General features: G+C 38.3%; 4 protein-coding genes across 5 annotated transcripts; 2 read left to right on the top strand and 2 right to left on the bottom strand.

The window, feature by feature from the left end:
• The first annotated feature begins 622 nt into the window (after positions 1-622).
• On the top strand, positions 623-3,729 carry nr2c2ap (nuclear receptor 2C2-associated protein). The gene is made up of 5 exons (XM_014999224.2): positions 623-715; positions 798-888; positions 2,065-2,170; positions 2,281-2,348; positions 3,114-3,729. Exons 1-5 carry the CDS (start codon positions 678-680, stop codon positions 3,234-3,236), a joined length of 426 nt encoding a protein of 141 aa, XP_014854710.1. The 5' UTR covers positions 623-677; the 3' UTR covers positions 3,237-3,729.
• On the bottom strand, positions 3,526-7,142 carry rfxank (regulatory factor X-associated ankyrin-containing protein). Of its 2 annotated transcripts, none has more exons than XM_088004883.1 (9): positions 6,893-7,142; positions 6,691-6,795; positions 6,441-6,539; positions 5,472-5,537; positions 5,294-5,394; positions 5,080-5,220; positions 4,890-4,956; positions 4,705-4,785; positions 3,526-4,026 (listed from the first exon to the last, which is right to left on the bottom strand). In XM_088004883.1, exons 2-9 carry the CDS (start codon positions 6,791-6,793, stop codon positions 3,977-3,979), a joined length of 708 nt encoding a protein of 235 aa, XP_087861009.1. In that variant the 5' UTR covers positions 6,794-6,795; positions 6,893-7,142; the 3' UTR covers positions 3,526-3,976. The 2 variants fall into 2 exon arrangements, with proteins under 2 accessions (XP_087861009.1, XP_014854708.1); XM_014999222.2 differs by having other exon boundaries at positions 5,080-5,205; positions 6,893-7,137.
• Positions 7,127-13,083, top strand: borcs8 (BLOC-1 related complex subunit 8). Its single transcript, XM_014999225.2, has 6 exons — positions 7,127-7,299; positions 7,500-7,612; positions 8,666-8,730; positions 8,823-8,930; positions 10,686-10,777; positions 12,415-13,083. Exons 1-5 carry the CDS (start codon positions 7,263-7,265, stop codon positions 10,753-10,755), a joined length of 393 nt encoding a protein of 130 aa, XP_014854711.1. The 5' UTR covers positions 7,127-7,262; the 3' UTR covers positions 10,756-10,777; positions 12,415-13,083.
• tmem221 (transmembrane protein 221) lies at positions 10,844-15,717 on the bottom strand. The gene is made up of 3 exons (XM_014999221.2): positions 15,369-15,717; positions 12,892-12,977; positions 10,844-12,251 (listed from the first exon to the last, which is right to left on the bottom strand). The coding sequence occupies exons 1-3, from the start codon at positions 15,671-15,673 to the stop codon at positions 11,710-11,712; spliced, it is 933 nt and encodes a 310-aa protein (XP_014854707.1). The 5' UTR covers positions 15,674-15,717; the 3' UTR covers positions 10,844-11,709.
• Between the last annotated feature and the right edge of the window lie 4,502 nt (positions 15,718-20,219).

Here is a 20,219-nt window from a genome sequence, read left to right on the forward strand (position 1 = left end):
CATCAGGTTTTGTATTTCAGACCTATTGATTATCCGCACTGAGGGGACTCTGTGACCAAGCCTCAGCAGGACTTCTCCATCAGTAATGAATAGGCTAACCTCTTCACAAATACACACACATAGTCACACACACTTGCTCTTCCGTGTTATTGGTTCCCAGGCTATGAAACAGAGACGTGGGGACATGGTCCCTGGGAAAAGCTGTAAAATCTTGAGCTGACATTATTTTTGATTATTTTTGTGCCGTATATGCAGTCACCTGTGAAATGGCCAAAAACCTCAACGTGTGCAACCTTTCCCTTTTGTTAATCTTTTCGTCATTTGAAGCTGACTGGTTCAACTTCACTGGCCAGGGTCCTCTCTCTTCTGATTGTTTATCTCGGTCAACAGTGATCATGGCAGGGAGAACTGTAATGACACCTGACTAACCAAAGAGAATTTTTTAAAAATAAATAATACTGTGTGTTATCTATGGAGATCTTAATGAATATGCGTTGACTTTTCTTTCCCCTTTCTGTGATGTCAGTAATAGACATAAATGTTTTACTTATGACCTCAAGGAGAACGTGAAGACGGATCGAGCGCTCCATCTAGTGGCCGTGGGAGACATGACGCTCCATGATGTCGCCGTCGTAAAAACATCACGTGGACACAACGCTTGACGGCAATTTGTGAGTATGGCTTCTCAGTTGATCTGTAGCGAAACGCAAAGCAGGTGAATAAAATTGGTATTCATTCAGAAATAATTACTATGCTCCTTCAGGTACTAAATACCCCCCCAACTGTTGCCCTTTTAGGGTGAGTTCAGTGCTAAACAGAGACGTAAAGCAGTTTGGGAAAAAGTTCATGTTCGACTGTAATGAAGAAACCTGCTGGAACTCAGACCAGGTAAAAAACAACAAAAAAATGACAGCTTTGTTCCAAGTTCATGTTATTTATTTATTTTTAGTTTACAGTAAACAGTGTTGCATCGTGAAGAAATAAAGCTGATTTTGACATCTAGTCCAATGGAGATGACTTGAGTTAGAAACCAAGCGTCAGAATGGGAAAGGAGGAGGATTTAAGTGACTTTGTACCTCTTGTTGTTTTGTGTTATTTATTGAGGTTTTGACTCACAACATCCTCTCGGGTTTCCAGAGAATATTCCAAAAGAAGTGAAAAAATAAAAATAAAAAACCCAGGTGTTAACTTTGTTAAAGACTCCTGGCAAATGTCAGAGTAACCTTCAGATGGTTTGATCAGAATTTGGTGTACACATTAAGAAAAAGGTTTGGAGGTGGCATAATGGTGTGGGGACACTTTTCTTTGCACTCTTTAATCCCCGTAGCATACCGACTTTGACCCTAAAATCTGGTTCCTCTGTTTTTGTTTATCTGGTTTCTCAAATTTCTTCTTCTGTTGTGCAAAAAGTGAGTGTAGCAGCCAAAGATGGTTAGTTCAACTCAGATGCTGCTTAACTCAAAGTCCTCATACTTACGATAATTTGGGATTTCCCCCCAACATTTCTTCTTCTTGAAAGTCAGACTTGACTAGAAGAGATTCAAGGCTGACACCATGTTGGCCTAATATTGCTAAGGATGCTTTTTATAAATAAGCGAGACATTAAATGATGCCGTTTGCCTTAGTTAGCTTTTATCGAGTTAAGAATTGTATTCAAAATAAATGTGTGCACCAAGCACAGTATTACAAAATATTCATTAGCATTAGCATTCTGTTGGGCATTTAGGATAATAATTGACCAAGACTTAAGATTCTTTTTGCAGAGATAAAGGTGTAACTGCAGTGCAACATATTAATAGATCCTAAATGATTGTCAGCAAAAATAATTATTTCAGCTGAACATGCTGCATGTAAATGTTCTTGTATTTAATCAGAACGAAAGATATCAGAATTTCTTTTGAGTTTGGTTGAATACGTATTTACTCGAAACGATTATAAACAATGAGGGTTTTGTTCCAATGTGCAGCATATTTTCTAGACTTCCAGGAGTTCATGCATTTTTTTAATGACATATTGTACCGTCCACGTTACACTGTGGCTCAATCGCTGTCTTCTCTTTGTCAGGGGGACCGTCAGTGGGTGCTGCTGGAGTTTCCCCAATCTGTTAAAGTCTCCGAGGTGAAACTCCAATTCCAGGGAGGCTTCTCGGCTAAAGCATGCAGATTAGAAGGTAAACGCTGCGGTTTCTTGAAAGAAGTAATTGCCATTCTAACTTTAGAGTTTCCTGTAGCAAGCGTGACAAGATGATGCACACTATTTTTGTGTCTGTGCTTTCTGCAGGTTGCCGCAAAGACGGAGACTTCACAGGGCTGAGCCAGTTTTACCCAGAGGACAATAACTGTCTTCAGATATCCTCACTTAAACATTTACATTAGGACGGCAGTCATGCATGTCGCATGTTCGCAAGACACGTCTGCAGGTGCTTCTCATTAAATTAAACATTAGAGAAAAACTTTATATTGTCATTCAAGTCATTTTTTGCTGAAAGTGATTTTTTATTTTTATTTTTTTTGCCTAATTTATATTTTGGCAGTTAAAAGGGAGTGATTTTTTTTTTCTGCCAAAATTACTTTTGGCAAAAAATTACTTGGAGCATAATTTTGGGAAGGTGACAATACATTATTAATATTTTACTTCAAAAAGTGAAACTTGTATGTTTATAATTGTTCCCTGCTACTTGTCTAAAAAAAAAAATTGTAGACTCATTAATATTTGTGTGATGAATTTATAAAGTTGGATTTTCACTTTTGCAGCTGAAAAAAAAATGCATTGAGAAGCACCTGTACATTAAAATGACTCGATGAAATGAGTATATTATTAATGGCTTAAAACCATTTTGAGTGCCTTTTTTCTTTTCTTTTTTTTTACAATCAGAACAAAAACATTTAAATTAATTACCTAATATTTTTTCTTGATGTCCAGCGGTTAATATAAACCAGAAAATGGAACCATTTTACGAATTTGCTCTTCTTAAAGAAACGTAACTTCAAAAGAACAACAGCACGCTTCCTGTTGCTGTTCTGTTCGGCTCATAATAGCTATTGGACAATATTTTTCTGACCATGTTGTTCATTATCACCACCCCCCTATTTCGTTCTTAACTCCACACCCACAGCTTTCCCATACAGGAGGCCCCCACCGTGGACAAAGTAAAAATACTGTTTGAGAACAGCACCGACCTTTTTGGGAGAATCGTTGTTTATTCCTTGGACATTTTGGGGGAAAAAACCTCATGAGCATTTTTTTTTTTTTAATGCTCTCATGAGAGAGGAAATGACCCGTGGCCAAAGTACAGGGTGGTGTGGTGACACTTGGAAAACATGTCATCTGGTAGTGCCACCTTGTGAACTGATGCAAACGTGGCCTTTTTTGGTATTGCTGCGTTCAGACGTCTGTGTGGAAGTTTCACTTCACGTCAGTAAAACAAGAAAATGCACACGTTGGACACTTTGACGGCCATAGTGGCGTTAAAAAAGTTTGCTGCGTTTAGAAATGTATATTGTGCCTTTTGAATTACACGACCGCTTTATCGAAAAATAGCATTTTATTAAAGCTTAATTTTTTCCCCCCCAATTCCATTCAGAACAATTCTACAGAACAATTGACATTTCATTCATTCTTTCAAAATAGTTTTTACGTAAATTGTCATTAAAAAAAACAAAAAGAAAAAATCAGGGTTTTTAAAAAAAAAACAAACTGTAAGTGCATAAATAAATCCAATTATTTACATTTCTGTCTTCTGTTGTGGTTTGTCGACGTGGCGGATGTTTTTACCGTCTCTTAATGTTGCACGGATGGGAGCGAAGCGTCTTCTGCCTAATGTTTCTGCGGGTTTTTTTGACGTCATGTTGGCTTTTTGACGTCATGTTGGCTTTTTGACGTCATGTTGGCTTTTTGACGTCATGTTGGCTTTTTGACGTCATGTTGGCTTTTTGACGTCATGTTGGCTTTTTGACATCATGTTGGCTTTTTGACGTCATGTTGGCTTGTAGAGTTTCAGGATGTGGTCCTCCAACACTTTCTGAACTAGAGGGGAAAAATGTAAAAGAATTTTTTTTACAGTTCATTTATGACAACACCCTGTAAAAATGGTTTAAATCGATAATTGTAATTATTGCCTTGTAAAAGTATTCATATTCTATTAACTTTTACACATTTTGGTTAATTACAACTATAATCTTTTAATTTCTTTATTTGGGATTTCATGCAAAAAAAAAAAAAAAAAGAGAGAAAAAGTAGTGATGGATTTGTGGTGGTCTTTTTTTTTTTAAAACCAAAAATCTGAAATTGTGGTTGTAATATTTATTTATAATTTGACATCCCTGAATAAAATATTGTGCAACAGATAACCAGAAGTGGGTAAATAGTTTGAGTGTATTTTAATCTCAGTGGAACTACAGCTGCACTTTGAAGGCCTTGGATTTTATTTTATTTTTTTTAAAGAACATTTGTGAACAGTCGTGTAGAACAAGAAGGCCATGAATAAATTTGTTGGGTGGTTTGAAATCGGGTTACGTCAAACAACAAGCCACTAAAAGCTAAGGGCAGAACAATCTGATTAAAAATTTTAACTTAACTTGTATTCAAAATGTGTGGGGGGGTTTTTCCTATCACATAAAATCCTAATAAAATACAATGAAGTTTGTAGTTTTAACATGACAAAATGAGAGCAAATGTAACGCCTTAGAGCAAACTAATACATACGTTTTTTGTGCCCAAGTGCAACAGCTAAGGCCATCGGACTGTAGCCAGAGTCTGACTCTATGGTCATATCTGCTCCTTTGGCTGCAAGAGATTACCATTGTTAGAATAAACCTGCTTTAACCAAGTGTTGTTATTATTTTATATATTCTTTTTTCTTTTTGTATAAAAAAAGACATGCAATGTACCAAGCAGAGCTTCTACACATTTGATGTGGTTCCCTCGTACAGCATAAAGAAGAGGAGTTCCACCATTCTGAGAACAAAAAAAAACAAAAAAAAAACAATTAAAAAACAGTGGTTATGTTGTAACATATAACTTGTTCTCCTGATATATCTTGAGCATGTGTGAAGGAAATGTCTAAAGTCCCAGCTGTACCCAGTCGTAGGTGTTAATGTCCACTCCATGTCTGAGGAGAGACTCGACGATGTCCACGTAGCCGCCAGAGCTGGCCAGAGTCAGGGCGCTCTCTCGCTCCCTTGCGATTGCATTGGGATCCGCACCCTTTAAAATATATTTCTATGAAATGTTTATTTTATTGAAAATGACACTAGGAGTTTCGATGTAGCGCGTGTCTTTTGTTTTTCCTAACCTTTTCCAAGAGAAAGTCCACCATTGCTTTTTCTCCAAACGCAGCCGCCCACATGAGGGGTGTAAAACCCCGATCATCCTGCGTGGTGAGCACTGAACTGTCTGCAAGGTAGAAGCACGAAGTGCTCGGAAATGCAGAATCGTGTACTTTTCAAAACAACAGGACGGGATTTTCTTACCTTTACTTACATGTGCAGCCACTTGTGAAACGTCACCCTGAGCTGCCAGCTGATGTATGGACAGAGCTGTTAAAAAAATAACCGATACAAATAATCCAGAAACGATGATGAAACACCTACAGTTTTGACCAGAGGGTTGCACACATTTGTGGGGGTAATAAAAGTCATAACCAATTTGGGCTTTTAACAATTGACGACTTTTTATCTTTTTTTTTGTTGTTTTTTTTATCTGGATGGACTGATATGACAACTTCAGAGATCTTGTAAAACACTGGGCATTTGAATATGTTGCAGATTTTGTCTAATACATAAAATCATCATGACCAATATTTGGGTAAATGTTTCTTAGCCATAAATAACCCTACGGAATACTTTTCGTAGCTTTCAACCAGCCTCTGGCTGAATACATGACCACTTTTTTGGGGTCAACCAACCAATTTAAATGAACTTTTAAATTCAAGCACAATTTTAAGCATTGTCCATGAATTTATCAATATGACTGAGGATGGCACTGAAATACGTAATGGCACAATTGTTAAGGTGTTGAAGGATTTGAGCTGCCAGCTGTCCATCATGGTGGACAGCTGGCACTCTGATCTTTGAGAACCATATTTTGACAAGTCCAAACCAAATGTACTTCTTGTCAATGTGGCCAAACAGCTCAAATAGTTCCCCATAGATGTGCACCCTTACAGTTCACGGCGCTGTTAACTATTGTCACTGTGGGCAGTGGCACTGGTGCTCCAACATATTCCAGGTTATATTAAGCTTATCTAAAACATACAATCAATTACAGGTGTTCTACTCAATTCTTGTTTTCTTTTTTCTTTCTTTCTTTCTTTTAAACACTGCAATTGTGTGCATGCCTAGGACGCGCCATCAAAAGTCCCAAATTAATGTGGACTTTTGTCTGTTTGCAAATAGTCTCCTGATTTTTGAAACTGCAAGTTTCTAAGTGCGTTTACTTACAGTCTAATGTTGCTGGACGTACTGTTACTTCATTCCCACGCTGCTTGTTGGTCAAAGTAGTGGAGTGTTTAAAGATGTCATCCTCCTCCACATCCATCTCTAGAGTACCAATCAGAGAAAACACATCCATGTTAGTGGTGATATCTTATTTACAGTCCAGCCAATCTAAGACTATCTTAATCAGATAACCTCAGGTGACTCTGGTAGTGTAAGGTGTCAAGAATGTGAGCACATTTGGAAGATATAATACCGTTTGAATTTCCACGTGTTGAACTGGAAGAATGTTCAGCAGCATTAGATTGCTGAATGTGATGGCCATTTGTAACCTCTTCATCATCTCTGCTCTCCATCATAACTACATAAAAAACAATTTGATACTAGATTGTGTGTCTGCACAAACAAGTGAGAGTTAACAAACATAGTTTATCAAATCTACGGGGAAAATTCCTTACCTCATCCAGCCACATTCGCAGACCCACTTCCTTTTGGGAAAACAGAAAGTGTAAAATTTCCGCTCGAACACCGGATCGTTTCGGTTTCCGAACAGTTTAGAAAGTACACTTCTCACGTTGTTCAGTTTTTTTGCTTGTTAGAAACAATGTTAAGGGAACAGACAAGATGAAATATCGTTTGAATCAGCAGTCCGTTTCGGGGATCAAAGCATCTCTGACTAAATTCGCGAAGGAAAAACGTTTGTTAGAGTCAGTGTTTCTGTCCGGAATCTCGTCGTTGTTGCACAGATGGACAATAATACGGAAGCAGGAATCAGCTGACGCCGTTCTTCGCGCTGTTGGCTTCTGAGAGGAGAAACAAGCTTTTGTCATGGATGACCAAGAGATGCAACTGAAAGTTAGGAGAGGTAAACAGCAGCAAAACAAATCCGTAGATGACTTTCTACTGAAACCATACATTAACGCTGCAGCGCTAAGAAATGGCTGCTTGAGCTAGCGGCCAAGCTAAGTCTTACATATAATACCGTTTAAGTGTTCGTTTCGCTGTTATGTTTCATGGCACGAATTACACATTTAATGCTGTGTTCTGGTCTGTTTGACTCCACAGTGAGTGACAAATTCACGGAGAGTATGTATGTCCTGGCTAACGAGCCATCAGTGGCTCTGTACAGGCTGCAGGAGCACGTCAGGAGGTCCCTGCCTGAGCTGGTGCAGCACAAGGTATTCCTCCTTCAGCTCGATGTTACACCTTCCAGCTGTCTGCAGCATTAAAAATGAAAAAAAAAAAAAAAACATCTTCCAGCAACACATTGTAATTTCAGTGAACAATCATCTTTAGACTATTCAGTTATGAGTCTGAAACTTAATTACAAACAAATATTGGCTTCTGATCTTCCTAACGCATTAAATGTTGTGCTTTTTAGCTATGAATGCACTGGATAGTTTAACTAAACCTTATTTAATTTATTGCTCCAGTGTAAGACGCTGGCCTCCCCTAGTTGTTCATATTGCTGTTAGAATAATTGAACATATGTATTATATAGTTTTGTTATTGCTTACCTTTTGTATTTAGATTTTAAGACATGTTTAAGACCCAGGCTGTCACTCCAACTTTCTTCTTAACTATGGGAATTGTTGAACAGAACAATTGCGGAGGGTGGGAGTTGTTGTGATCCATATGCACTACGCATACGGAGCTGTGTTGCCAGCCAGCAGCAGATGATGAATCAAACAGATGTTTGATTGGTGTTTTGGAGAATCTTGTTTTTATTTGAATTATGTCATCCTTGTGTTTATTGCTGCACTTTAGCAACAAGGATGTGGGAATTTCTTTTTTTCAAAACCAATATATATATATATATATATATATATATATATATATATATATATATATATATATATATATATATATATATATATATATTAAAAGTAGTTTAGATGCCTCTAAATTATGTATTTTAGAAAATTCTGATCAAATTTGTCAAAGTTCCACTTAATAAACTGGTCATCTTTTCCCCATTGCCTCAACCTAATATTCAGTTGTCTAAAATAACTTGAGCTCAAAATAAAGTGAATCACAGCTAATTTCAAAGAACACACAAACAAAAACAAATATCAAATTTTTTCACAAAAACTCATTTTTTTTCTGTTGAAATAAATTTTTTTGAGAAGCATGCTACGTGATGTCTTTTAATCAAGTTGTGCTGTTAACTCTATATTTAAATAAACTCTATGTCAACATTTGTTTCTTTCTTTGTTCCTTTTTTTCCACAGACAGACATGCAGAGCTGGGAGGAACAGAGTCAGGGAGCCATCTACACGGTAGAGTATGCATGCAGGTGAGAAGTTTCGGAATGTTTCAATTAAGCAGAATCCCATCCGACGTTTTTCCTCAAAGTTAATTCTTGTGTTTCTGTCTGTGTTTTTGCAGTGCCGTGAAAAGTATGACAAACAGCAGTGTGTATTTCAAGAACATTGACACCCTTCTTCGACAAGCCATCACCATGAAGGAGCAGATCAGTAACTATAATGGACGCAGGTACAAACATTTTGTAAATATGAGTATAAATTCAACCCGTAGAAAGTTTATGTCCCCATCTATAAGTCTTAAACAAAAAGTAGACGGTATTCCATTTGCTGTGTCAAATCTGAACAAGACATTTTAAACGAGACACTAGAAACATGGAAGCATTACTAATAGTCTCTGATGTCTCTAAAACACAGTGGTGGAAGGGTAAGCAAAAAATATATATATAATATCTGATGGACAGCTGAACCTTGAGCCTTATTAGGAAAACATAAAACACATTGATCCAGAACACAGTACAAAAGGACACCTAAAGAAAACCAAAAGAATGAAATTGTTGTTTTGATCTAGTCAAAATTCAGACCAGCACTTGAATGAAATGCTGTGGCGTTATCTTAAGAGCTGTGTTTAACCCGTTTAGTGTTCATCCCCTCCCTAAATTTCACAAGGGCACAGCTGTCTATGACACGTGCTTCAAAACACACATGGTCTTGTTTCAGTTGAGTTTACTCCATTTTAAAATCAAAAAATTCATGTACAAATGAAAGGTCATTTGTCTGCCAACTATCTGTTAGGAAGGATATTGTCAGGTTGCCATTATTTATTACTTTGTTTGTGTTTTGTAAAGTTCATGTGTTCCTCATCACTTCAAACTTTTGAACTCCGCTTGTATGTCTCTGAACATGGCTTTCACACGGTTCTTTCCACAGACCATAAATGGTGAATATCTGTGTTTACATGCAGTGCAATATTTCAGACTGTTGACCTTAGTCTCCAGATTCAGTAATATAATTTTTAAGCAGAATTGACAGTCAGAACTGAGTAGGTCTTGCCCACATCACCTCTACCCTTACAATTAATAAATTGCACCAGCATTCTTGAATTTATCAAGCAACATTAGGGTTTTTTTATTCAAATTATATTGTGACCAAAGCAAGTTACCATTTTTTTTGAAAGTGAGTAAGAACTGGGTTTTCAAAAATAAAATGAAATGTACACAAAAAAATCTAAATAATGCCAAAAATTGCTCCTAATGTGTGACTAAAATTAAGCAGTAGGTTTGTACAATAAAAGCAATCATGTTAAAATATATTTATATATTCAACATATTTGGACACATTATTATTTGATTAAAATTTTAGCAAATATTGAAAAAATAATGTAAACAATAAAAACTGAAAGCAAGATTTCATAACATGTTCTGTATTTTAAAAATTGCAATTTCTGGATCGACTATTAGAGAGCGATCACCACAGTTATATATGAGATCTCAGAGGTCTTCAAAAACAAGAGTACAGCATCTTATGTATTTGTTTAATGAATGAAGCAAGATACATTTTTGCTTGCCACCTCCTGTTGACACATTTTTTCCCGAGGAATGAAAAAGTGGGATGTTGTACTTTTTCACACGACTCTTTGGTGTATGTTGAGATTTTTTTTTCTCTCTCTGTAAAACGTGAATTTCTCTGAGCTGAAATGGCCGTAAAAAGCCACTGAAACGTTTGAATCCCATGTAAGTTTGGGCTTTGAGTGTCCGTCTTTATACAAATGATTTTACCTTATTCGTCCAGATTTCCTAATACAGTAAACAAATTGACAGTTACATGACTTTGTGCTTTCATTTTTTTAATTTGCATCAGATTACCTTTTTTTTTTTTTTTTTGCTGTTATTTTAATTTGTGCTTATTTTGAACCACTTTTCAGTTTTATTGTTTGTTTTTCTGTTTATTTCATTGCTTATTTTCTCCCATCAACACCTGCATGCAGACAAAATGATGCGACCTCATCTCCTGCTCCCTCCGCACCTGCTCCACAAAACTCACCTGCTTCCTCATGAACATTGGGCACATGTGTCCAAGGTTAGTAGTTCTTCTAGATTTATCTAGAAAAGAAGCAAGGTTTCTATGTTTTAAGTAAACAAGCACTTTCTTTCTACAGTTTATTTAAGGTTCTACGTGAAATATTTTTGAACACGTCAAGAAATACAATCGCTCCACGCACACAATTCCGACATAAAAACACTTTATAAAGTGAAATAATGTATTTACAGTATTATGATAAAGTTTGCACATGTATCTAGTTGGTGTATTGTCGCTCATACTTTAAATTTGTACATGAAAAACATTACCAGTTATTGGTTTGAAATTGAATACAGTGCCATAATATGAAGTGGTCAATGAGTCGCATGACATTTAAGCTGCAGGCTGGCTACTCGAGCATATTGTCAGAGTAATTATCAGCTTGTTATTCACTTATAAAATGCAAAAGAGGAAAAAATTACAAATTATGCACAATTTAAAAAAAAATCCTGTATTTGACAACTACTGAAAAATGTTATAATTTCGTTCGATTCCTGAGGAGGAACTTATTGATTTGCAGCCCATGTGGGGTCGTGATCCTGGCTTTAGAACTGCTGGTATTTCTAACATCTATAGCTGTAAATATGTTGCATCTGGTGGCTTTTTTTGTTTTATATAAAAGCAATTTGATCATGTAATACATTGTTGTTTCAATTTAGACCTGTAAAACCAGGGGTAGTTTTCGTTAAGGTTATCATACTGTAAGCATCTAACACCGTTCATTACCTGTGTTATTCAGATTGGTGGATCATGTTTAAAGTTGACTGTATACCTTAAACTTGGCCATTTTGAATGCAGCCTGATAAGATAAACTTGCCATTTATACACTGAAGAAACAAAAAGCTTTCCCTCTGTGGTGGGGGTTCACTTGCTCCACAAACTTGCAGTCAGATATCGGTTCTCCAGTTCCACACTCTGAAAAGAATGTCGACTCACACAAGCGTCGAGTCTTTTGCTGAAATCCCTGATTTGCGTGCCAAAACGCTCCTCATCTCGTTGTTGACTCCATTCCAGGGTTTCACCTGGGCCTGTAGTAAGCCAGATTCAGTAGACAAGGTCCGGTGCATTCGAGGGCAGCTCCCTCCTGCGCTGTATCCATCCTTATCGCTAGAGTGGCTCTGGGAGCCTTCGGTGGGGGAGTACTGTTGCTGATAGTGCTCCCTCTGCCTGACGTTGCCACACGTTGGGTAAGAGAGCGGATGCTGCATGTGATGAGACTGGCTGCGGTGAATCCGCGGTTTGTCCACTCCGACTCTTAGCTCACAGGGCCGCGAGATGGGCACGCTGCTGCTTCCGTGGTCGTTTTGATAGAGTGTGCCGGCTAGGTCGCTTTTGTAGTGCTTGGCGCTTCGGGAAGCTTTGACCAGGGAGTGTATCACCGCCGCCAGCAGGATCAGGATCCCAGAGGAGAGTACGCAGGCGCTGGCGATGCCCGTTTCCATCTCGAATATCAGGAGCATGAAAATGGACATGGCTGCCGAGAAAGAAGAGAAGGTCGTAGAAAACTTGATTTACCCGTGCAGACAGTATTTTAATTCACTATCGGCAAACGGTATCAGTCATTAGAGACCCAGATAACTGTAAACCAAATGCATACTGAACGCTGCTCGTCTCATTGATATCCTGTTTGCCTGCAGGAAACGGACCATAGACCCAGGAATGTTGAAGGAAGGGGCAGAAAGGCACAACTTTGGGATGTAAAGAGACCTTCTGAGTTGGCCTCCACTACCATTGGACTGTGGCTGAAGTGGGGTCAAGGGGAGACAACCAACTATCACAATGAAGTGACCCCCCCCTCCACCACCCTTCTGCTAAAGTAACTCGCCACTCTGCGGAGCGGGGTGCACCAGCACTGCCAGGTTCAGCATTAGAAACACTTAAGTCATGGCTGCTCAAAGAATGCATTGTTCTCTGAAACTGGATGGCCGGATTAGAGGAAAAGCAGCAGCGCTGGTATGCCTCTGCTGCTGAAAACACAACTAACACAACGTTGTTGTGGATGCTTTTTGTGGGTTTCTAGCTGTCTATGAAGTGTCAAATGTAAGAATAAACACTTTGGTAGTAAGAAAAAAATGTGAAAATGTACTGTTATGTTTTCTGTCTGTCGTTCCTACCTGCCAAATAGACAGACACCCCCAGGCAGAATAGTCCAATCGCCACATGTCGTACAGCTCTGCTGTCCAGAAGGAACCAGTCTGCTCTGTTGAAAGAGATCCCATGTCAGCGCCTCTACAGTATGTTTGCACTTTCAAGTTGATGCTTCACTTTTTGAAATCGGTGTATTGGTTAATAAAAATAGAACAATATCTTTGTGTTTATGTGTTTGTTTTCCCAGAAAAGTTTGTTTTGTCAATCGAAAATCATGGGATTACTGGGTATTTGGGTTTATTTGATATGCATATTGTGACACTGGTTATTATTTCCCCTTTTTCTGGAATGCCCCCTTGTGTCAGCAGGGAGGTCCCAGACTTTGGTGTTGAATTAGTATACCGACGTGGGAAAGGGCCAGCGCGAGGCCGTGTGCTGGGTGCATAATAAGAGGAAGGCCATTGTTTAGATGGGATTTGTAAAGGTTGTGGGGGGTGTTGACCAAAGGCATTGCAGTGCAGGCCGTTGCTCTCTGATATATAAGCTAGCCCCATTTTTTTTTTATATACTTCTGAAACCATGTTTTCTTTACACAAAACCTAATAGTTAAATTTAGTATCCAGGACAAGGCTGTGGTTAGTAGCATTAACAACGAAAGAAGATTGTGTGGGCACTAGGAGATACACATGCAAACAGCTTTTTTCTTTTTCACCGGTAGCAACAATGTTTTGAACAGAAAAGAGGAACCAATGTAGGATGTGAAGCAGCACCTCAAAAATACTTTCTTTTCTTAAAATTAAAATATGTGATGAATTCCAAGGACTTGCCGTGATTAGGACGTTATTTTCATTTATTTTCAAGAATTACGAAAGCCATGAGAAAATCTAAGTAATGATACCTGTAAAACACATAAAAATGTGTTTAATTAATGTACTAGACTAACTAGCAAAATAATAGTGATTAATAAAAATAATATATCGACTTCTGGAGGAGCTGCATTTATTACAAAAAGATTCACCTAGGCTAGCATGTAAGACTTAACCGAGCTTGTGTTAACTTCACTAGACCCTTCGGGGAATGTTTCCCAAAGTTTTGACCGGGTATAAAAATCAAAGAGCTTTCAGGAAATGTTGGCCATAGGTTAATGACATAAGTTTCTGATAACCTTTAGTAAATATTGCCTAAAGGCATAACTTTCTAAATAAACACACAAAAGAAAGAACTATTAACTGAATGTTCTCTTAAGTTTTTCTACAATTCACAGGTAAACTTTTGGAGGCTATGCTAGCATACCAGACCGTACCAAGCAAATACTAACCTTACTAGAACCCAAAGGGGAAAAAAGAAGAGTCATATTGAGAGAACATACAGAAAATTCCCTCTTAATGGTATTCTAACCTTCAGGGAACCTTTAGAGAATGTTCCTGAAAGGTTAGTTTCAACATTGACAGCGAAAGTTTGTGGTAAAGAGGAATAATGTTCTTGGAGGTTCCTTAAATGTTATCTACAACTTTTATGTTGATGGAACATTCCCGAAAAGTTCCCCGAAGGTTATCTGAGCTTTATGTTAAATAATCTTTAAAGAATCCTCAGAGAACATTGACAATTTGTACAGTTTAATCTCGGAGACCATTCTTTTTGGAACTGAATGGAAAATTAAAGAACAAAGCTAGGCTAGCATTCGAGACCTTTCCAAGCAAAAACTAACCTTACTAATCCTAAATAAATTATGTTTTCCTAAGATTATTACAAGTGGCCCACTCAGAAAATTCAGGAAAAGTTACAGATTTCCCATACTAATACACACTGACACATAAAGTTTCTGGGAACTTGCTCAGAATATAATAAGCTACAACTTTCAACATGTAGGATTGGAGAACCTACAAGTTAGATTCTTAGGGTTAGGGTGCTGGTTCCCCAAATTTTATCTACAGCTTTCACAACCTCAAATGTATCTGCATGTCTCATTATGCATTTAGAGGACCTTTAGGGAATGTTACCTGAAGCATTACTACAACTTTACTCATGTAATCTTAAGATACCATGTGGAGGACAGATTTCCAAAAGGTTCTAATATCAACCTTTCTGAGAGCTATTTAAGTTCCCAGAAGATTCAGCAACTTTAATACACAATTGTAAGTATTTTTTTTTTTACTTTTCCACCTTCAAACATTTTAAAAGGGGAGTTTTTCGTTTAAAAAAAAACAGCCAATAAGGTTAAAACAGTGTATTTTTTTTTTTCATCAATAACGTTGGACGCTTTTGTAAGTTTTACAGTCTGATAAACTAGGCAGTCTGCATGCCAAAACTGAACAATTTCACTTCTCAGCGACAGAAAAATGAAGCGTAAATCTCTCCCATTTTTCAAAGCAGTTCGAATAACCCTCAACAGGTTGAATTAATATTCTAATTAGCTATAAATTATGGTTTAAATCTGCGTCACAACTGGACGGAACTGGCTGCTCCTTGAACCAGTCGGTTCAGCTTGCAGCAGGCCAAATACCTCTCGGTGTCCTGCTCCCCTCTGCAGACCTCCGTGGAAAAGTAGCTGTGGAGGAGACTCACGACCACGGAGCTCAAGTTAAGGGTGAGGGACAGCGCTGAGAGCACCGTGGAGACGGGCAGCAGGACGGGCCAGAGGTGAGCGGGTATGACCGAGGAGGAGGCGACGGTGGTGGACTCCTTCACCGCCGCCTGGTGGGACTGCAGCTGGAATATTAAGATCACCGATAAGACGGTCATGATGGCCGACAGCACTCCCAGTAAGGACAGAACAATTAAAGACCTCTGCCTGTACATGAGCGTCATGTTTATCCTGAAATTGGCTCCAGAAGAGCGGAAAGAGATGCGTCCCGTCGTCCAGTGGGACTCCCCAAGTGCCTATAGTCCTGCGCCGTGGGCAGGCATTGCAGTGTGTAGGAAATGTTTCCCGGAGGTCCTGTCCGGAGGAAAACTTTTCTTCCTCGGTATGGATTTCAGCTGAGTGGCAGGGCGCCCCGCTGCTCTGTCTGAGCATGTGATGGGGCTTTAAATCCCCCAGATTAAAAAGTTCGCAGCAACAATGGACTTCTTCTCCTGGACGGTCGGAAACAATGGCTTGGCGTATTCACGGGAGAGCGCCCCGAACAAAGTCATCAAACAATGACAGGACTGATCATAATGTCCTACATACGATATGAGTCGATAGAAAGTGCTGACTTTTTTATTTATCTTGTGAGAATTACAACTTCAACTGATAGGTATGAGTCCATTACATTAAAAGCGTTTAGTCATTACATAAACTAATGCTATTCGGAGTAAAGCAGGATTTGTTCTGCTTTTAAATACATGTAGCCTATTACTATTTTTGTTGTCTTGATCTAACTAAATTATTATTTATTGTCTGTTTTCAACCACATGTTTTCACTGAAGATGAAATATATCGCAATATAAACACTTGTTTTCACTCCTGTAAGTGCTTTATCAATAATAAAAAAAACCCGGTTGTAATACATTTTTGTCACTGTTTTCAGGGCCAGATTTATGAGGATGACGGTCCCAGGGGCCCTTTTGTAACAAGCTTTTTAGTTGTCCTTTCTAAAAATGCTCCTTAGGAACTTGACAAAATTTCTATAAATGTCTTCCTCCTTATATAATTGTTCCTTGATTGTTTTTAAAGGTGACGATGCACAGGCTTGCTGGTTGTGACCATTTTCAACAAGTTGGAGATTGTAGACAAGATCCAAAAAATTAAATCCCCCTCACAGTGAGTGATAGGCTTAAAACTTCTCTTCTTCTTCTTCTTCTTTGGATGTTTCTCGCCTCTCCCACCTTCCTCCTCGCTGTGCTTCATGTCATGAATGTGTGTTCTCTACAAGCTTCGTTCCTCACAGTTCCAGATGTTTTAAACTTTTCAAGTTTTACTTGAACTAAAGTGAGCAAGTTCAGTCCAGAAGCTTTTTTTCCCCCAGCATTTCCAGCTTTAATAAGATCAACAAAAATTAGTGTAAGTTAAGCAAAAATGTTCTCCTGCCTTTCCCAGTGTTAGAAGGGGCCAAGAGAAATGGGCACCTGTGTCACATTTCTAAACAAAGAAAACAGTAAAACGTGGGTTACAACTGAAAATAAGTGGACCCTCTGATCAACCTAAAATGTAAAGTACAAAAAAATGCTTTCATTTATTTTACAAGAATTATATTAGATATGATTTCAGAAAAATATATATATATTTTTTTATGTGCCACAATTCTTCGCAGCTATCAAACATACTCGCATTAAAGGCTGTGTTTACTAATTGAAGTATCATTAAAAAGATGATGCTTCTGTGCTAAACAACAAAGATACAGTCATAAACGACTGTAATAAATATATTTAGGAAAAACTAACAACCTCACATCTGCAGTGCAAAATCAGGCTTTCAGATCAGCTTGTGTAACTACAGATTTGTAATATACAGAGTAGGTTTTGCACAGAAAATATCGTAAGTAATAATTTCTAAAAAAAAAAAAAAAAGTTTAACAAAAACATTTCTAAGTCAGTTTCTGTGGACTCCTGAAATCTAGCATCATTTAACTCACTCAAATTACACAACATCAATTCGTCCTACTATGCGTACTTCTACATCTTGCAAAAAATAATCTGCACATAAATGTGTGCATACGATAAAAGGCCGCAGTCTACTTTTAGATTAGCCTACTTCTTATGCTGTAACATGAACAGCCATCCTCTCTCCTCGTGAAGTGATTAAAGGATTACTGCTGGTCTTTTCAATAGGACACTACATCATCTACTGCAGGTAGAATAAAGCATTTAAACTGAGGAGAGACGAAACAAATAACGCGAATGCTTTGGGCATTCTTAGAATTCCTTGTGTTCAAAATGGGACCTTGTTAGCTGTGAGCTACACTGAAGCTTGAAGACATTGCAGGCAGCTGAGCTCCTTCTTTTGACTTATATTCCCTATTTTTTAAAACACGCTTTTTAATTTTTGATTTGTGTTCAGTTTTTTCGTAAATCCTCTCTCACTTCTCCAGAAAAAGCAAGACTTAGAGATTTTTTTTTTTTATAAGACAAACTTCTTTTTTTTTGGTCAAATTTTTACAGCAAGTTCCTTACCATTCGTTTTAATACAACTTAAGAGAAATTATTTTTATTTTTTTTACATACTCTTCATAAACACCGTGATAAACCACAAGCACCTTGACACACTTAAAGCCTGCGACTTTTGTTACAAAGGCCTATCTGTTCTGTTACAAGTTGGGGGTTGGTGGGAAGGTAAAGGTGTAACCCTTATTCTGCTGAGATGCAGATAAGGCTGTAGCTATAAAGACGCACAATGTGAACAATTGCTCTCACACATGTACACTGACCATGCAGGCTATTTCTGAATCCGACAGCTTCACCACATGCTCTAAAAGGGACGTGGCTGATCTTGTCGAAAGCAGAAGTGAGAAGTTTCAGGAAAAAGAAAAAAAAAAAGAAAGAAAGAAAAAAAAGAAAGATGAGAAGATCTCAAAGGCACCTTTATCTCTGCACGGCTCTTGTCCTTTACTTGATTTATCACTGATTCCAAGTATGGTATGAACATGGTTGTGATTGGATTACCCCGACGGTCCACCGCACTGCTGAAGGTTTCACCTAACGTCACAAAAGAAAATAAATACGCGTACAAAATATCCCATTTGGAAACATAAAGTTTCGTCTCTGCAGCAGGTGATCTGCTTGTTGTATGAGTAGAGGGGGGACCTGGCATTATTCTTCTACAGATGAGTCCTGGAGGTATAGGCTGTGGCGGTCTGCAGGGGATGTTGCTAAGTATTGCATCAGATGTACAGTTTGAGCCCAAACCTCTCGGGATTTCAAACCGTGTGTGTCTGAACCCGCATTTTCGAGTATGTCTGCGCCTGCAGGCTGTTTGTCTGATGGTGTGTGAGGCAGTGAGATGGAGCTGTTATCCACACTTACGCAGATTATCTCTGCTAATAATTTGTCGCCCTATTATTTTTAGGAGGACCGTTTATTGTTGTGCCTCCCAGAAATAGACAATAATGTGGCTCGTGCTGTGATTCATTTATTACCTCTAAATATAATAACTGACCACATGTCTGCTCCCCGTTTTGATTTTGATCATCCTATTTTTCCTTTTTTTTTTTTCTCGTCTTCATACTTGCTATTGGTCACCTGCTTTTTATATTTTACAGCTATATTTAGGTGATCTAATCCATTTTAGCAACAGATTCTGACGGCTGCATGCTTGTTTGTAATGAGGGATTTGAGTTTTATTTAGAAATGGTTCACAGAAAGTTACAGGCGGATCGCAATTATTTAGAATGTCGTAAAAATGTAATCCAGTTAAATAATTGTATTATTCTTTTAAAAAGTGAAGCTTCTATACTAGAATTATTACAAAGAGTGATACATGCCAAGCATTTATTATTAGTGATCACAGCTAAAGAAAACCCAAAATTAGGTTTTTCAGAAAATGAAAAATGTGACAAATTGTCAACAACAACAACAAAAAAAGATTTTAATACAAAAAAGTGAGGCTACTGAAACATATATCTTTGTACTGGACAACAAATGCTCCCAGGGCTGTTACTTATCCGGCCTCTTTTCGCATGAATTACTGCATCAGTGCAGCACAGCATGGAGAAAATCAGCCTGCGGTTCTTCTGAGGCATTCAGGAACCCCCGGTTGTTTTAATTTTGACCCTCGGCTCGTCCTTTGACGTCCTGCCTTCCTCCTGACAATCCCCCACTGACTCGACCCCACCGACGTTGCATCAGGGAATCTTGTGCAAGTTAGACGACTGCTTCTTTTATTTACTTTCACCGATTTTAGGCATCACTGCAGAGTTTCTAGATTAATGTTACGGTGGTATCACATGGCAGACAAGAGTGTGGCCTGCGCAGGATAGTGAGGGGAGCTGAACGGGTCACTGGTCTTTGGGGCCTCCCTCTCTGTGCAGGATCTATTTCGGGGTGGCAACAGGAACACGGCTCTGAACATTTTGAGAGACTCCTCAACCTCAACAGTCGGAGTCGGGCAAATGGTGCAGCAAGTGCAGAACCACCAGATAAACAACATGCAGTTTTTTGCATACTATTTGCTATGCAGTGACATGAACACAAATTGATTGGATTTGTATGGTGGCCGACAGGTGCAAATGCGCAGCAAAAGAGAAAACATGCAAACAAAAGAAAAGACACACGCACAAATTAAATGCGGCAAACAAAAAAGAAGACACCCCCGAATCAAATGCAGCAAACAAAAAAGAAGACACCCCCGAATCAAATGCAGCAAACAAAAAAGAAGACACCCCCGAATCAAATGCAGCAAACAAAAAAGAAAACACCCCCGAATCAAATGCAGCAA

The sequence above is a fragment of the Poecilia mexicana genome, unplaced genomic scaffold, assembly GCF_051168715.1.
Source record: "Poecilia mexicana isolate PSO_F unplaced genomic scaffold, ASM5116871v1 scaffold_4, whole genome shotgun sequence".
NCBI classification, from domain to species: domain Eukaryota; kingdom Metazoa; phylum Chordata; class Actinopteri; order Cyprinodontiformes; family Poeciliidae; genus Poecilia; species Poecilia mexicana.

What these genes read in the sequence shown, in the direction of transcription:
- tmem221 (XM_014999221.2), bottom strand. Translation starts at nt 15,673, where the DNA reads ATGACGCTCATGTACAGGCAGAGGTCTTTAATTGTTCTGTCCTTACTG. An exon ending in GGGGAGCAGGACACCGAGAG is followed by an intron (nt 12,978 to 15,368) that starts GTATTTGGCCTG and finishes CTCTTTCAACAG; the next exon opens with AGCAGACTGGTTCCTTCTGG. An exon ending in GGTGTCTGTCTATTTGGCAG is followed by an intron (nt 12,252 to 12,891) that starts GTAGGAACGACA and finishes CTTTCTCGGCAG; the next exon opens with CCATGTCCATTTTCATGCTC.
- rfxank (XM_088004883.1), bottom strand. Translation starts at nt 6,793, where the DNA reads ATGATGGAGAGCAGAGATGATGAAGAGGTTACAAATGGCCATCACATT. An exon ending in AACACGTGGAAATTCAAACG is followed by an intron (nt 6,540 to 6,690) that starts GTATTATATCTT and finishes TTGGTACTCTAG; the next exon opens with AGATGGATGTGGAGGAGGAT. An exon ending in GGCTGCACATGTAAGTAAAG is followed by an intron (nt 5,395 to 5,471) that starts GTAAGAAAATCC and finishes TCTACCTTGCAG; the next exon opens with ACAGTTCAGTGCTCACCACG.
- nr2c2ap (XM_014999224.2), top strand. Translation starts at nt 678, where the DNA reads ATGGCTTCTCAGTTGATCTGTAGCGAAACGCAAAGCAG. An exon ending in TGTAGCGAAACGCAAAGCAG is followed by an intron (nt 716 to 797) that starts GTGAATAAAATT and finishes TTGCCCTTTTAG; the next exon opens with GGTGAGTTCAGTGCTAAACA. An exon ending in CCTGCTGGAACTCAGACCAG is followed by an intron (nt 889 to 2,064) that starts GTAAAAAACAAC and finishes TCTCTTTGTCAG; the next exon opens with GGGGACCGTCAGTGGGTGCT.
- borcs8 (XM_014999225.2), top strand. Translation starts at nt 7,263, where the DNA reads ATGGATGACCAAGAGATGCAACTGAAAGTTAGGAGAG. An exon ending in GCAACTGAAAGTTAGGAGAG is followed by an intron (nt 7,300 to 7,499) that starts GTAAACAGCAGC and finishes TTGACTCCACAG; the next exon opens with TGAGTGACAAATTCACGGAG. An exon ending in AGTAACTATAATGGACGCAG is followed by an intron (nt 8,931 to 10,685) that starts GTACAAACATTT and finishes ACCTGCATGCAG; the next exon opens with ACAAAATGATGCGACCTCAT.